The sequence below is a fragment of the Oncorhynchus keta genome, chromosome 7, assembly GCF_023373465.1.
Source record: "Oncorhynchus keta strain PuntledgeMale-10-30-2019 chromosome 7, Oket_V2, whole genome shotgun sequence".
Lineage (NCBI taxonomy): Eukaryota > Metazoa > Chordata > Actinopteri > Salmoniformes > Salmonidae > Oncorhynchus > Oncorhynchus keta.
In genome coordinates this window covers 14,441,239-14,459,473 of record NC_068427.1, presented here as the reverse complement: position 1 = coordinate 14,459,473, position 18,235 = coordinate 14,441,239, and the positions used below count along the sequence as shown (strand labels likewise).

Here is an 18,235-nt window from a genome sequence, read left to right as displayed (position 1 = left end):
ACAGCCCCCGGACCCACTTCCTTACCCTCCTCCCCCTTCTCTTATCTGCCTCCACACACACCCACACCTCCCTATTTTATCTCACTCTAACACTTCTGACAGGCAGGCAGTGAAACAATGAGTCATCAGACTCGGGATGGAGGCCAGCGATCGCAGAAAGTTTGACGGGTCGTAGATGAGGTTGACGTCATCTCATCTCCTCCTCTACCCACACATCTATGCCCGAAGAGGGATGAGGAGGAGACAGGGAGATAAAGGCTCCTCCCACTGACCTTTGACCCTGACTGAGACAGAAACTGCCTGTAGTCACAGATCTGAGATCAGTCTTCTCGCCCCAAATGCTGATCATAACTATTAGGGGGGAAACGAATGCAAAACGGACTTTAACTAAGCAAGTAGGGCCAACTTCACGCATCCTGGTAGTAGAGGTAAATGTCTCACACTCTTAGAAAAAAAGGTGCTATCTAGAACCTAAAAAGGTTCTTTGGCTTTCCCCATTGGAGAACCCTTTTGGTTCCAGATAAAACACTTTGAGTTCCATGTAGAACACTTTACATTTACATTTACATTTAAGTCATTTAGCAGACGCTCTTATCCAGAGCGACTTACAAATTGGTGCATTCACCTTATGACATCCAGTGGAACAGCCACTTTACAATAGTGCATCTAAATCTTTTAAGGGGGGTGAGAAGGATTACTTTATCCTATCCTAGGTATTCCTTAAAGAGGTGGGGTTTCAGGTGTCTCCGGAAGGTGGTGATTGACTCCGCTGTCCTGGCGTCGTGAGGGAGTTTGTTCCACCATTGGGGAGCCAGAGCAGCGAACAGTTTTGACTGGGCTGAGCGGGAACTGTACTTCCTCAGTGGTAGGGAGGCGAGCAGGCCAGAGGTGGATGAACGCAGTGCCCTTGTTTGGGTGTAGGGCCTGATCAGAGCCTGGAGGTACTGAGGTGCCGTTCCCCTCACAGCTCCGTAGGCAAGCACCATGGTCTTGTAGCGGATGCGAGCTTCAACTGGAAGCCAGTGGAGAGAGCGGAGGAGCAGGGTGACGTGAGAGAACTTGGGAAGGTTGAACACCAGACGGGCTGCGGCGTTCTTTACACAGAGGGTTCTACATGGAACCAAAAAGCGTTCTCTTTTGGCACCCTATTTTCTCAGAATGTAAGCGTGCAGAGCATGGCGCTTGCAACGCCAGGGTTGTCGGTTCAATTCCCACGGGGAACCAGCACGAAAAAGTATGAAAATGTATGCACTCATTACTGTAAGTCGTTGTGGATGAGAACGTCTGTTAAATGACTCAAATGTTCATCAGGACGTGCATAGAGGATGTTGTGGATCGATGGCAGCATTTGCGCAAAACTGAAAGCGCGAACCACGACAAGGTGACTGAGACCATGGACATGCATAAACAGACCAGCTATGCTATCCGTGTGGCAATCAGTGGTAAAACGACGGTACAGGGACAAAGTGGAGTCACAATTCAACTGCTAAAAACACAAGCATATGGCAGGGACTCCACAGCCACTCAGGAGGACTGGGAGCTCCCGCTCTCCGTGGCCAACGTGAGAGTAAGACATTTAAGCGTGTTAACCCTCGCAAGGCTTCGCTAGTCTTCAGAGCATGTGTAGACCAGATGGCTGTCGTGTTTATTTTGTATTTCGGGTATTTTATTAGGATCCCCATTAACTGTTGCAAAAGCAGCAGCTACTCTTCCTGGGGTCCTCACAAAACATGAGACATGACATAATACAGAACATCAATAGACAAAAACAGCTCAAGGATAGAACTAGATACATGTTTTAAAAGGCACACTTAGCCTACAGTACATGTCAATACATACACAAACTATCTAGGTCAAATAGGGGAGAGGCGTTGTGCCGTGAGGTGAGGTGTTGCTTTATCTGGTTTTTTGAAACCAGGTTTGATGTTAATTTGAGCAACATGGGATGGAACAGAGTTCGATCCAATAATGACTCTATATAATACTGTACACATTCTTGAATTTGTTCTGGATTTGGGGACTGTGAAAAGAGCCCTGGTGGCATGTCTGGTAGGGTAAGTGTGTGTGTCAGAGCTGTGTGTAAGTTGACTATACAAACAATTTGTCATTTTAAACACATGAATGTTTCTTATGAAAAGAAGAAGTGATGCAGTCAGTCTCTCCTCAACTCTTAGCCAAGAAAGACTGTCATGGATAGTATTAATATCCCCACTTGCTTCAAGATGTCCATAATTGATCCTGTACCCAAGAAAGCCAAGGTAACTGAACTAAATGACTATCACCCGTAGCACTCACTTCAGTCATCATGAAGTGCTTTGAGAGGATATCAACTCCACCTTACCCGACACCCTAGGAATTTACATTTTAGTCATTTAGCAGACGCTCTTATCCAGAGTCCATACATATTCATACTTTGTTGTACTAGACCCACTACAATTTGCATTCCGCCCCACAGATCCACGGATGACGCTATCGCACTGCCCTATCCCATCTAGACAAGAGGAACACTTATTGGGGCTGCAGCGTAGCCTAGTGGTTAGAGCGTTGGACTAGTAACCGGAAAGTTGCGGGTTCAAACCCCCGAGCTGACAAGGTACAAATCTGTCGTTCTGCCCCTGAACAGGCAGTTAACCCACTGTTCCCAGGCCGTCATTGAAAATAAGAATGTGTTCTTAACTGACTTGCCTGGTTAAATAAAGGTAAAAATATTAAAATTATGTAAGAAAGATGTTCATTGATTACAGCTCAACCTTCAATTTCTTTGCAAGGAATTGTTTCCTCCATGGTCTTTGTTGTTGAACCTGTGTACGAAATTCGCTGTTCGACTGAGGTACCTTACAGATAATTGTATGTGTGGGGAACAGAGATGAGGTATTCATTCAAAAATCGTGTTACCACTATTACTGCACAAAGAGTTAGTACATGTGACTTATTACCTGATTTACAGTGTATTGAAACCCACTACCCGTCAAAAGTTTGGACACACCTACTAATTCCAGGGTTTTTCATTATTTATTACTATTTTGTACATTGTAGAACAATACTGAAGTCATCAAAACTATGAAATAACACACATGGAATCATGTAGTAACCAAAAAAGTTTTAAAACCAATCAAAATATATTTTAGATTCTTCAAAGTAGCCACCCTTTGCCTTGATGGCAGCTTTGCACACTCTTGCCATTGTCTCAACCAGCATCATGAGGTTGTCACCTAGAATGCATTTCAATTAACAGGTGTGGCTTGTTAAAAGTTCTTTCCTTCGGAATGCGTTTGAGCCAATCAGTTGTGTTGTGACAGGTTAGGGACGGTATACAGAAGATAGTCCTGTTTGGTAAAATACCAAGTCCATATTATAGCAAGAACAGCTCAAATAACCAAAGAGAAATGACAGTCCATCATTACTTTAAGACATGAAGGTGAGACAATGCGGAAAATTTCAAGAACTTTGAAAGTTTTTTCATGTGCAGTCGCAAAAACCATCAAGCACTATGATGAAACTGTCTCTCATGAGGACCGTCACAGGAAGGAATACCCATAGTTACCTCTGCTGCAGAGGATAAATTCATTAGAGCTAACTGCACCTCAGATTGCAGCCCAAATAAACGCTTCACAGAGTCCAAGTCGCAGACAGTAAACTGTTCAGAGGAGACTGCGTGAATCATCCCATCTGGTTTGCGCTTAGTGGGACCATAGTGGTTAAGAGTGTTCAGAGGAGACTGCGTGAATCATCCCATCTGGTTTGTGCTTAGTGGGACCATAGTGGTTAAGATTGTTCAGAGGAGACTGCGTGAATCATCCCATCTGGTTTGTGCTTAGTGGGACCATAGTGGTTAAGAGTGTTCAGAGGAGACTGCGTGAATCATCCCATCTGGTTTGTGCTTAGTGGGACCATAGTGGTTAAGAGTGTTCAGAGGAGACTGCGTGAATCATCCCATCTGGTTTGTGCTTAGTGGGACCATAGTGGTTAAGAGTGTTCAGAGGAGAATGCGTGAATCATCCCATCTGGTTTGTGCTTAGTGGGACCATAGTGGTTAAGAGTGTTCAGAGGAGACTGCGTGAATCATCCCATCTGGTTTGTGCTTAGTGGGACCATAGTGGTTAAGAGTGTTCAGAGGAGACTGCGTGAATCATCCCATCTGGTTTGTGCTTAGTGGGACCATAGTGGTTAAGAGTGTTCAGAGGAGACTGCGTGAATCATCCCATCTGGTTTGTGCTTAGTGGGACCATAGTGGTTAAGAGTGTTCAGAGGAGACTGCGTGAATCATCCCATCTGGTTTGTGCTTAGTGGGACCATAGTGGTTAAGAGCGTTGGGCCAGTAACCGTACAAAATGTGCAAATATTTATAAAAACCTGTTTTTACAGAATAAGGCTGTAACGTAACAAACGCTCTTAACCACTATGCTACCTGCAATTACCTGCAGCCATGACCTCACTTTGCTCCCTCTCTCTTTCTCTTCACATGCCTATTCTAGCTGAGCTCCATCCACTTATCACGCTCCCTCTATCACACACACGAACATACACCCCCCCACACACACACACAATTCCCCATGCAACCCTGCTCTCAACTTTTGGATGAGGCACGCTCACAGCCGGGTCACCCCGTGGTATCTCGATCTTTTGGATGAGGCACGCTCACAGCCGGGTCACCCCGTGGTATCTCGATCTTTTGGATGAGGCACGCTCACAGCCGGGTCACCCCGTGGTATCTCGATCTTTTGGATGAGGCACGCTCACAGCCGGGTCACCCCGTGGTATCTCGATCTTTTGGATGAGGCACGCTCACAGCCGGGTCACCCCGTGGTATCTCGATCTTTTGGATGAGGCACGCTCACAGCCGGGTTTGGTATCTCGATCTTTTGGATGAGGCACGCTCACAGCCGGGTCACCCCGTGGTATCTCGATCTTTTGGATGAGGCACGCTCACAGCCGGGTCACCCCGTAGTATCTCGATCTTTGGATGAGGCACGCTCGGGTCACCCCGTGGTATCTCGATCTTTTGGATGAGGCACGCTCACAGCCGGGTCACCCCGTGGTATCTCGATCTTTTGGATGAGGCACGCTCACAGCCGGGTCACCCCGTGGTATCTCGATCTTTTGGATGAGGCACGCTCACAGCCGGGTCACCCCGTGGTATCTCGATCTTTTGGATGAGGCACGCTCACAGCCGGGTCACCCCGTGGTATCTCGATCTTTTGGATGAGGCACGCTCACAGCCGGGTCACCCCGTGGTATCTCGATCTTTTGGATGAGGCACGCTCACAGCCGGGTCACCCCGTGGTATCTCGATCTTTTGGATGAGGCACGCTCACAGCCGGGTCACCCCGTAGTATCTCGATCTGCTCTATGGAATAAGTTGACCAATCTCTGTAGTCTGACAGAGAGCTTTCATGACAAACTCGTATCGCACGCCTGTGCGTGTGGCCAAAGCCATATAAAGAAGAGCTGTAAGACACGTGTGCAATGTTCCCACACACTAGAGAGAAGAAGAAAAGTCATGACTAAGGAAGTCAGTAAATGTCTGGAACCCACCCACACAGACACCTGGAATCTCTGGGATGTGACACCATTAACGAACAAAGTATTTTATCCTCTGAAGAATATACCAAAGAGACTAATGAATGAGTAAAAGGTTGGGGTAGTGACCGCCTTTCATTCATCAAACGGGCACAATTCCCTACAGGTGTGTGTGTGTGTGTGTGTGTGTGTGTGTGTGTGTGTGTGTGTGTGTGTGTGTGTGTGTGTGTGTGTGTGTGTGTGTGTGTGTGTGTGTGTGTGTGTGTGTGTGTGTGTGTGTGTGTGTGTGTGTGTGTGTGTGTGTGTGTGTGTGTGTGTGTGTGTTCCTCCTCTGGGATCCTTTTGACGACTGACCTCCAGGACCCTCCCACCCTCATTACCCCAGAAAAGGTGCGCTGCCTCCGGGAGGGTATTTCCTCTGTACACTGCCTCATTCATCCATTCCCCTCTTCCACACCCCCATTCATAGATTTTTATTCCAGGCTTACTATTAAATAGAAAGCATTACAAAATGCACATGAAAAGCTATAATAGCTCTATCTGTTACTGGTAGAACCAACATTTCAAATCAATACACACATTAGTGTGTAGCTCAGCTCACACTCCCGCTCGTCTGTACTGTCTGCTACAGTGGGCAGGGAATGGTGTGAGGGTTGTGACAACACCACCGGTGCCAGAGATGCTGCTAACACAGTAAGTGCACTCTGTATTTGACGTTTAATGTTTGGGCGTGCGCATGGCTCTCAAGCCCTCACCTCTGAGCCCAACTTGACCGGAGGCACACCTCGTCTTTTACCTCGAATTTCCTGCTTGTTGTGCTCACAGCAAGGTTTGATTAATGATGCCAGACAACACCTGTGTGTATCTATCTCTTGAACCATTACCATTACCATACAAGAAATGTTGATGTTCGGTAATAGCCTAGGCCAGTGTTTCCACGCTCCAGTCCTCAAGTGCCCTTAACAGCACACCTTTTTGTCGTAGCCCCAGACAAGCACACCTGAATCAACATTTCAACTAATCATCAAGCCCTCAATGAGTTGAATCAGGTGAGTTGTGTGCTGGTGGGGGTACTCCAGATGTTGGGAAACACTGGCCTAGGCTAATGACAGGTTAGCTCGGGTGATTTGTAGGCATGTTGTAGGTTATTCATAAGTTATGAACGTTTAGTCTTGAGTAGCTAAGATTGCAGTGGGGGAAATACTGTGTAATTACAAATACAGACACAATAAGAATGTATAGTCTGCGGGGATTTGCCTAGCCTACCACGTGGTTATTTCCAGCACTTTCTCCAGTATGCAGAATCCGATGCTCTCTGCAGCATCCACCTCATCGGTTTGGGAGTGAGCTGCCTGCCTGCCTCTCCTTATCTTCCCATTGTTCATTTTACCCCCCCTCATACTTTCTCCTCTGCTTGAGCTACAATGTTATACCGGTCTCTCTCGCTCCTCAATTAATTATTTACAGTGAGATCCAACCCCCCCCCTCCCCCCCTCTCTTTGGGGCAAGGAATAATCGCGTCAGTCAGCTGCAAATACATCAGTGGGGCTGCAATGGGCGCGGAGCATTCTAAAAATAGCTCCACGAAAATCACATCAGCCCGATAGTACCGCAGGGTCGCTCCGCTCGCTCGCTCACTTTTTATGGGCTGTAGATGGGGAGGAAGGAACAGCCGTTATGTCATCGATTCTACAACACTAAATAACTGTCTGCGGAGAAGACAACAACCACCACCACTTACAAGCCATTCTTTCTTACCACTTGTGTTTAGCCTACTAAATGCACATCGCCACAGAAATGCACATACATTTGCTGTGACCAAGAGAGAGAGAGGGAGAGAGCGGTGGGAGCTATAGGCGAACGGTCGGAGCACGGCGGGACCGGTAATTGAATGAATACATGCACCAAGATGCGGTCGTCACCAGTGTGCACATCATTGACGGAAGAGGAAGCGAAATGAAAGTCACAGAACTAAGTAGTCCAGACCCAGCTGCTATTGCATTGGTAAATGGGAGACACACCCAGTTAAATAGACCAGAACTGACCATTTGTTTTCAATGCTAAACGGGCTGAGTGAACCATCTTCATTTATCCACCATATTTGGTACACATTGCGTTGACGGTAATACCCAAAAGTCAATGAGCAGCCAGCTGTGCACACATACAACCGCCCACGGCGCCATGCTTTTCAAGGCATAATTGTCTACTGCCTCCTCCCAAGAAGTGGACACACAACAATAGCCTACTAGTAATGATAAGCGATAGGATATACAGGCCTACACCTCATTGAAAGTATTGTGTCACAGATAAGGGAGAGGGGTAATGTGTTGGCCACATTACTATCCAAATAAGTACATCTGCACAAGTGCTAAAGCGTTCTATCCATTCAATATGCACACAACATAGCCAAACCAGACTGAGTTACACCGTCCAATGAGAGACTGGTGGGGGCGTAGGTTTGAATACAGGCAGCGTCTAAAATGGTAAACTCAGATAAGATGACTTTGATTGAGAAGCACCCATGTGAACCGACAACATGACAGTATTTTAGTCTGGCAGGTTCTATTCTATTGGCTACTCAATACCACACAAAACACTATACTCTATTCCATAAAAAAACAATGCATTGGTATGTAAACATTTCACCACCATTGTTGGTAAATTGATATACTGTAGCCTATAGCCACTGGCCAGCATGTTCATTTGGTCCTTATCACATTTGGCCCTTGTTCACTTGTATTGGAAAGGCCGTAGATTTGGCGGTTTTATTCTCGGTCCATTTGAGAAACAGAACTGTGGAGAACTAGACACACACACACGCCCTACTGATATACACACACACGCACACTACTCACCTTGCATATCTGAAAGTTTTCCGAGACTAGCGTCTCCTGGACATGGATATCCTGGGGAGTGGGCGCATGAGAGGTCGGGGTACCAGCTGCACTGCCGCACGAGGGGGACGCAACACCCCCCGGGGAGGAGGATGACAGGCCGTCCAGTACCTTTCGAAACTTCTTCATCTTGCTTTAGATTAGCGAGAAAGACGTCTATGTCTATATATTCTATCAACCTATCAAGAGTCGTCTCCGTTTCAAATGCTAAGATGACGCGAGAGTCTGTTTGATGTAGGAACCCCTGCGGGTTGGCAGGCGTCGCTTCCTGCAGCCTCTCTCTCGCCCTCTCTCTCCCTCTTCTTTTTAAGTGCAATTGAAAAAGTCGTGGAGGGACCTCATTGTGCACTTAGGCTTCTGTCCACAAAACTGTTTATCTTGGTTTGAGGAGGATACTTAGGTAAAAGAGAATCGCCAATTGCAAATGGATGTATATTGCGCATCAAAAGAGCATGCCCCAGCAAAGATTTAAACTAAGAAACGTCATGTTTGTTTAGCCTGCTGAAACTGCATCACTATAAAGCATGAAGGCAAAACACAAACTACAATACAATAGCCTAATCAACCGATGCAGCAGTTATGAGAGACTAACTAGATATATAATCAGCTAAAGTTCAAACACTTACCAATACACTACCTTAACAATGTTTTTTTTTTTTAAATCGCACTTTTTGACTGGTTGGAGAGTGAAGCAGGTCTATGCAGAGAGACAATGCAGCTAAACGCAGCTCGCTTCCACTCGCTGGTATTACAACTAGAAAATAAAGTAAACCCTTGCACGAACTGAGGAGAGGAACAGGTAAACGAGAGTTGAATCAGTCAAATTAAGTTTATACCCGAATTTTCGAGGATCCAGCGTTTGTATGCAGCCCTGTCCCCTAGAACTGATTCTCTGCAGTCTAGCGCGAGTTGCTGTCCATGGTACTGAAAGACTCCACTCCGGCACCGCCTCTCCCTTCGTTCCTCTCCCCGCCCTTTCTCGGTAGCGATTGGATTACGGTTTCCAGCCAATACCTACTTACTAGGCAGTATTGTGAATAAAAGCAACGGGGAAATAATCAACTTTGCCTGGCTTGTGGAACAGCACCATCTGTGAAACGTGCGTTTGTGTGAACATAGGATAGTTTATTCACAATCTATTCATGAGGCTTCCACACGTGAGAAACCGAACTTGACTCGTAGTAAATGTGGATGGGGAAAACGCTAAGGTGTAGGCCTAAGGTTGCTGCTTGGTTAGTTAGAACCTTCCCCAGCTGTTTGCATTTGACAGCTGTGCAATTAGTCAATGTCATGTGCGGGAACAAATGTGAACAGCCAAAATCACTGGGAGCAATCAATAATGTAATTAAACATGGGTAAAGCAGACCGTTTACCTAGTCAAGGCGCATGTGCATCATCCACCCCTCCTTATAAAGGTTCAAACGCATTCACGGATATGTGGTACCGCGGTATATATATATACATATATATATATAGTATAAGCAGCAGATTGGTATAAAATCGGCCCCACTGACGCTGGATTGAATTGCAAGTGCTTACATCACCAGGCAGCCTCTCTCCAAGTTTTGGTAAATGTCTCAGTAGTACAAACATTTCAGCATAAGTATACTACAGGAAGACACAATTTATATCCAATATTTACACATATTTTGAGGAGGGGAGATTGGGGGGCAATTCTTTAAAATGTGCCTTATTTAGTAATCATAATATGAGTCTGGTAGCAGCAGTTATGGTGTGTGTGTGTGTGTGTGTGTGTGTGTGTGTGTGTGTGTGTGTGTGTGTGTGTGTGTGTGTGTGTGTGTGTGTGTGTGTGTGTGTGTGAGAGAGTGTGAGAGTATCATATCAATCATGAGGCATCAAAGCCAAAGGAACTGAGTAACATTAAGAAATGCTATAGATGGAAGGAATGCAGTTTGGAAACCTACCAAAAACAATTAGGCAACAACAAATTCAATCCCTTTTAGACAATTTCCTGGGTAAAACGTTCCACTGTAATAGTGAAGGTGTAAACCTGGCAGTAGAAAATCTTAACAGTATATTTCACCTCTCAGCTTCCCTATCAAATCTAAAAATCTCAAATATAAAACCGAAGAAAATTAACAATAATGACAAATGGTTTGATGAAGAATGCAAAAATCTAAGAAAGAAATTGAGAAACCTGTCCAACCAAAAACATAGAGACCCGGAAAACCTGAGTCTACGCCTTCACTATGGTGAATCACTAAAACAATACAGGAATACACTACGGAAAAAGAAGGAACAGCATGTCAGAAATCAGCTCAATGCAATTGAAGAATCCATAGACTCTAACCACTTCTGGGAAAATTGGAAAACACTAAACAAACAACAACACGAAGAATTATCTATCCAAAATGGAGATGTATGGGTAAACTACTTCTCCAATCTTTTGGTTCTATAACAAAGAACAAAGAGCAAAAACATATACATAATCAAATACAGATCTTAGAATCAACTATTAAAGACTACCAGAACCCACTGGATTCTCCAATTACATTGAATGAGTTACAGGACAAAATAAAAACCCTTCAACCCAAAAAGGCCTGTGGTGTCGATGGTATCCTCAATGAAATGATCAAATATACAGACAACAAATTCCAATTGGCTATACTAAAACTCTTTAACATCATACTTAGCTCTGGCATCTTCCCCAATATTTGGAACCAAGGACTGATCACCCCAATCCACAAAAGTGGAGACAAATTTGACCCCAATAACTACCGTGGAATATGTGTCAACAGTAACCTTGGGAAAATCCTCTGCATTATTATTAACAGCAGACTCGTACATTTCCTCAATGAAAACAATGTACTGAGCAAATGTCAAATTGGCTTTTTACCAAATTACCGTACAACAGACCATGTATTCACCCTGCACACCCTAATTGACAACCAAACAAACCAAAATAAAGGCAAAGTCTTCTCATGCTTTGTTGATTTCAAAAAGCCTTCGACTCAATCTGGCATGAGGGTCTGCTATACAAACTGATGGAAAGTGGTGTTGGGGGGTAAAACATATGACATTATAAAATCCATGTACACAAACAACAAGTGTGCGGTTAAAATTGGCAAAAAACACACACATTTCTTCCCACAGGGTCGTGGGGTGAGACAGGGATGCAGCTTAAGCCCTACCCTCTTCAACATATATATATCAACAAGGTGAATAAGCGAGGGCACTAGAACAGTCTGCAGCATCCGGCCTCCCCCTACTAGAATCTGAAGTCAAATGTCTACTGTTTGCTGATGATCTGGTCCTTCTGTCCCCAACCAAGGAGGGCCTACAGCAGCACCTAGATCTTATGCACAGATTCTGTCAGACCTGGGCCCTGACAGTAAATCTCAGTAAGACCAAAATAATGGTGTTCCAAAAAGGTCCAGTCATCAGTACCACAAATACAAATTCCATCTAGACACTGTTGCCCTAGAGCACACAAAAACTATACATACCTTGGCCTAAACATCAGCGCCACAGGTAACTTCCACAAAGCTGTGAACGATCTGAGAGACAAGGCAAGAAGGGCATTCTATGCCATCAAAAGAAACATAAATTTCAACATACCAATTAGGATTTGGCTAAAAATACTTGAATCAGTCATAGAGCCCATTGCCCTTTATGGTTGTGAGGTCTGGGGTCCGCTCACCAACCAAGACTTCACAAAATGGGACAAACACCAAATTGAGACTCTGCACGCAGAATTCTGCAAAAATATCCTCCGTGTACAACGTAAAACACCAAATAATGCATGCAGAGCAGAATTAGGCCGATACCCACTAATTATCAAAATCCAGAAAAGAGCCGTTAAATTCTACAACCACCTAAAAGGAAGCGATTCACAAACCTTCCATAACAAAGCCATCACCTACAGAGAGATGAACCTGGAGAAGAGTCCCTAAGCAAGCTGGTCCTGGGGCTCTGTTCACAAACACAAACACACCCTACAGAGCCCCAGGACAACAGCACAATTAGACCCAACCAAATCATGAGAAAACAAAAAGATAATTACTTAACACATTGGAAAGAATTAACAAAAAAACAGAGCAAACTAGAATGCTATTTGGCCCTACACAGAGAGTACACAGCGGCAGAATACCTGACCACTGTGACTGACCCAAAATTAAGGAAAGCTTTGACTATGTACAGACTCAGTGAGCATAGCCTTGCTATTGAGAAAGGCCGCCGTAGGCAGACATGGCTCTCAAGAGAAGACAGGCTATGTGCTCACTGCCCACAAAATGAGGTGGAAACTGAGCTGCACTTCCTAACCTCCTGCCCAATGTATGACCATATTAGAGAGACATATTTCCCTCAGATTACACAGATCCACAAAGAATTCGAAAACAAATCCAATTTTGAAAAACTCCCATATCTTTTGGGTGAAATTCCACAGTGTGCCATCACAGCAGCAAGATTTGTGACCTGTTGCCACGAGAAAAGGGCAACCAGTGAAGAACAAACACCATTGTAAATACAACCCATATTTATGCTTATTCATTTTATCTTGTGTCCTTTAACTATTTGTACATTGTATATATATATATATATATATATATATATATATAATATGACATTTGTAATGTCTTTACTGTTTTTAAACTTCTGTATGTGTAATGTTTACGTTAACACATGTTTCCCATGCCAATAAAGCCCCTTGAATTGAATTGAATTGAATTGAGAGTGAGAGTGAGTGAGTGTGATTAAGTATGTGAGTAAGTGAGTGAGTGAGTGCATGTGTTCTAAGGTGCAGAGAATCAGAGCAGATGGTCAATCCAGTTCAAGTGTTCAGCAGTCTGATAGTTTTTAGGTAGACACCATCTCTGTGCCTGTTGGTATCAGACATCATGCTTCGATACAGTCTGCACAACAGGAAGGGAGTGAACAGCTCGTGGCTGGGGTGTGTGGGGTCCTTGATGACTGCTCCCGAGTGGTCTAAGGCACTGCATCTCAGTGCTAGAGGTATCACTACAGATCCTGGTTCAATCCCGGGCCGTATCACAACCGGTCCTGATCAGGAGTCCCAAATGGCGGTGCACAATTGGCCCAGGGTTGTCGGGGTTAGGGAGGGTTTGGCCGGGGTAGGCCGTCATTGTACAATAAGAATGTGTTCTTAACTGACTTGCCTAGTTAAATAAAGGTTAAATTAAAATTCCTCAGGCACTGTTTCGAGTAGATGTCCTGGATGGGTGGGAGCACGGCCCCAGTAATGTACTGGGCCGTCTTCACCACCAACTGGGGGGCCTTATGGTCTTAGAAGGAGCCATTCCCATACCGGGCCATGATTCAACCGGGCAGGACAATCTTGATGGTGCAGCTGTAGTGTTTGGAAAGGACCCAGGGTTGCATGCCGAAGATCTTCAGCCGCCTTGGGAAGTAAAGACGCTGTTACGCACTCTTGACAAAAGTGGTGGTTCATGTCAAGTTCTCAATGATGTGGACGCAGAGGAACTTAAAACTGCTGACTCTCCAGACGGATGATGTGGATCGGGGCCCTCCTCTGCTTCCTGAAGTCAACAATCAACTTCTTTCTTTTGCTGACGTTGAGACACGAGGTTGTTGTCCTGGCACCACAATGCCAGCTCACTTACTTCCTCCCTACAGGCTGACTCGTCGTTGTTAGTTGTCAGGCATTTCAGGGTGGCCCTGTGTTAAGAGTCTGTGTGGAGGAGGCGTTGTTGCCAGTCCTCACAGCCTATGGCCTGCCCTTTAGGAAGTCCAGGATCCAGTTGCTGAAATAATGTCGAATGCTGAAATGTAGTCAAAGAAACAAGATTCTCTGGTCTTATGAAACCAAGATGGAACGCTTTGCCCTGGACGCCAGCATCATGCTGTGGGAATGTTTTTCAGCATCAGGGACTGGGAGACTAATCAAGATCGAGGGAAAGATCAACAGAGCAAAGTACAGAGAGATTGTTGATGAAAACCTGCTCCAGAGCACTCCGGACCTCAGACTGGGGTGAAGTTTCACCTTCCAACAGGACAACAACCCTAAGCACACAGCCAAGACAATGCAGGAGTGGCTTCGGGACAAGTCTCTGAATGTCCTTGAGCGGCCCAGCCAGAGCCAGGACTTGATCCCAATCTAACATCTCTGGGGAATTCTGAAAATAGTTGTGCAGCGACGCTCCCCATCCAACCTGACAGATCTTGACAGGATCTGCAGAGAAGAATGGGAGAAGCTCCCCAAATAAAGGTGTGCCAAGAATGTTGTGTCATACCCAAGAAGACTCGAGGGCTGTAATCGCTGCCAAAGGTGCTTCAACAAAGTACTGAGTAAAGGGTCTGAATACTTATGTAAATATGATATTTTTGTTTTTCATCTTTAGTCAATTGTGCACAATTTTATAAAACACTTTTTTTCTTTCTTATTATGGGGTATTGTGTGTAGATTCACAATTTTTGATTAAGGATGTAACGTAGCAAAATGTGGAAAAAATCAAGGTGTTCTGAATACTGTCCGAATGCACTATAGGTGTTCCTCTTGTCCACACGTGTTACGGCCATGTGAATGGTGATGGAAATTACATCTTCCATGGATCTGTTGGAGCAGTAGGCTAATTGGAGTGAGTCCAGTGTGTCTGGCATGATGACCTTGATATGGGTCATGCCCCGCCTCTCAAAGCACTTCATGATGACCGGGGTGAGTGCAACAGTGCAATAGTCATTTGGGACAGTGGCCTCCTTGAAGCAGGTGGGGACTACTGCCTGGGCCAGGAGCAGGTTGAAGATCTCTGAGAAGATGCCCATCAGCCAGCTGGTCATCACCCACTCTGAGGATATGGCCAGCGATGCCATCTGGGCCGGCGACTTTGTGCGTAATCACTTCTGTTGAGAGTTTTCCTCACATCAACCATGGAGAGTGAAAGGACCTGGTCGCCCGCACCAGCGAGAGCATTCCTGGATGGCTTGGTGTTGTTTGCTTCAACGCAATCACAGAATGTTTTAAGCTCATCCGGGAGGGAGGTTTGGGTGGGCATCACACAGCTGGATATGCCTTTGTAGTCTGTGATCGTCTGTAGTCCTTTCCACGTGTGTCGCGAGTCTGAGTTGTCGAACATCAATTCCAGTTTAAGTCTGACATTTTATTTTTGCATCTCTAATGGATTTGGATACGCGTTGCGTGTCACTGAGTCATCGCGGTTCCTTCTGGATTGAATGATGCAGTATGGGCTCTCAAATGGTACGGATTTTTCCATTTATCCAGGGTTTGGCTTTTCTTGTCTCTCTCCGTCCACAGCAGCACGGCAATACCTAACGTACGGTTCTTCTGCAGCTCGGAAAATGCTGGACAAGAGTGTTTTGTATCAAATACTTTGCTAATCTGAAGATAAAACCCTATAGATTGTTGTTTATGATGATAATGATAATGATAATGATGATAAAGATGATTATGAGTAGCTATTATTATCAGCATATTATATGAATATGTAGTAACAGTAGTAGTAGTAGTAGTACTGGTAGTAGTAGGCTAGTATCATCCTCTTCATCACTATCATAATATCTGTCATCATTATCACAAGCCCAAGGCTTACATATAGGAAAGTAAGCAGCCATTCCCTATCAAGAACAATAATTGCCAGGGAGCTATAGGTAGGCCTAAATTAAAGCAAGTCAATGTCTCTTTTGCCTTTCACAACTTGGTTGTATTGCAGATTAAACTGATTCTTTAAATGTATAGGGGCCAATAAAATGCCAAATAATCCTCTTCATTGCTCTGAGGGTAAGCGGCATCCACTAAAATACTTCTGGCAAGACAACACCAGTGAAGAGCACAAAATCACGGTGGGGGATACGGTTCATCTTCACCGCTAAAACCTGCCGACACGGATTAAGACCCAGAGCACGTTAGAGGCCCCAGTGCGAGCCCAAACTACAGAGTCGCGTGACAACCAAAAGAAACTCTTGAACCGTGCAAACTTTACCACAGTCCTCCTCTGAATTTTGCCATGCATGGCTTGTTTGATTTAAGCGGTGTGTTTTTTATCCCAGTAATTTCACGGAACACGCCGTGTGTGGTCTTCTCAATGACCTGCGATATGTTGGGAGGGTAGATGATTAAAAATATTTAGTCATCCTTTTCAGTAAACTACAGGGACTTGAGGATCAGCTTAGACCATAGGATTGCAGTATCGAAGGCCCAAGAGAGGCTTTTATCAATACACACGCATTTTTAACAACTTGCAGGTCTGCTGAAAAACCTGAAGGCCTGCAAAAAAATATCTGTGGGCCTATTCCCATGGCCCATTTGTCCAAGCAAAGTAAACTCATGACCGTACAGTACCAGTCCAAAAGTTTGGACACATGGATTTATTCAAGGACTTTCCTTTATTTGTACTATTTTCTGCATGTAGAAGAATAGTGAAGACATCAAAACTATGATATAACAGATATGGAATCAAGTAGTAACCAAAAAGGTGTTGACAGCTTTGCACACTCTTGGCATTGTCTCAACCAGCTTCATGGGGTAGTTACCTGGAATTAACAGGTGTGCCTGGTTAAACGTTCATTTCTGGAATTTGTTTCTTTCTTAATGTATTTTGAGCCAATCAGTTGTGTTGTGACAAGGTAGAAGTGGTATACAGCAGACAGTCCTATTTGGTAATAGACCAAGTCCATATTATGGCAAGAACAACTCAAATAAATAAGCAAAGAGAAATGACAGTCCATCATTACTTTAAGACATGAAGGTCAATCAATTTGGAAAATTTCAAGAACTTTAAAAGTTTCTTCAAGTGCAGTCACATAAACCATCAAGTGCTAGGTTGAAACTGGCTCTCATGAGGAACGCCACAGGAAAGGAAGGCCCAGAGTTACAACTGCTGCAGAGGATAAGTTCAATATAGTTACCAGCCTCAGAAATGCCATGAGTTGGCCTAGGCCCTTGAAATGGAAGAGAAAATACTAAACAAACGCTCCAGCCCAATATCACTGGTACTAATACATTCTTCGACGCACTTAACTGCACCTCAGATTGCAGCCCAAATAAATGCTTCAAAGAGTCCAAGTAACAGGCATATCTCAACAACAACTGTTCAGAGGAGACTGCATGAATCAGGCCTTCATGGTTGAATTGAGTCAAAGAAACCACTACTGAAGGACAACAATAATAAGAAGAGACTTGCTTGGGCCAAGAAACACAAGCAATGAACATTAGACTGATGTTAATCTGTTCTTTGGTCTGATGAGTCCAAATTTGATTTTTTTGGATCCAAACGCCGTGGCTTTGTGAGACACAGAGTAGGTGAACGGATTATCTCTGCATGTGTGGTTACAACCGTGAAGCATAGAGGAGGAGGATTGATGGTGTGCTTTGATGGTGACACTGTTTGTGATTTATTTAGAATTCAAGGCACACTTAACCAGCATGGCTACCACAGCATTCTTCAGCGATACACCATCTCATCTGGTTTGCGCTTAATGAGAAAATAATTTGTTTTTCAACAGGACAATGACACAACACACCTCCAGGCTGTGTAAGGGCTACTTGACCAAGAAGGTGAGAAATGGAATGCTGCATCAGATAGCCAGGCCATCAGATAGCCAATCACCTGACCTCAACCCAATTGAAATGGTTTGGGATAAGTTGGACCGCAGAGTGAAGGAAAAGCAGCCAACAAGTGCTCAGCATATGTGGGAATTCCTTCAGGACTGTTGGAAAAGCATTCTAGGTGAAGCTGGTTGAGAGAATGCCAAGAGTGTGCAAAGCTGTCGTCAAGGCAAAAAGTGTCTACTTTGAAGAATCTCAATTATAAAACATATTTGTATTTATTTAACACTTTTTCTGGTTACTACATGATTCCACATGT

General features: G+C 44.6%; 1 protein-coding gene across 12 annotated transcripts in view; it reads right to left on the bottom strand.

Moving 5' to 3' along the window:
• Window positions 1-9,353, bottom strand: part of stxbp5l (syntaxin binding protein 5L) — a 258,352-nt gene extending 248,999 nt beyond the window's left edge. For 11 of the 12 annotated variants that reach the window (XM_052522030.1, XM_052522028.1, XM_052522032.1 and 8 more), the window contains exon 1: window positions 8,376-9,352. In XM_052522030.1, the coding sequence (XP_052377990.1) occupies window positions 8,376-8,543 (168 nt within the window). In that variant the 5' untranslated portion in view covers window positions 8,544-9,352. Of the gene's footprint in view, window positions 1-8,375 lie in introns of all 12 variants that reach the window. The other variant, XM_052522027.1, reaches the window with a different exon arrangement.
• Window positions 9,354-18,235: the final 8,882 nt, after the last annotated feature.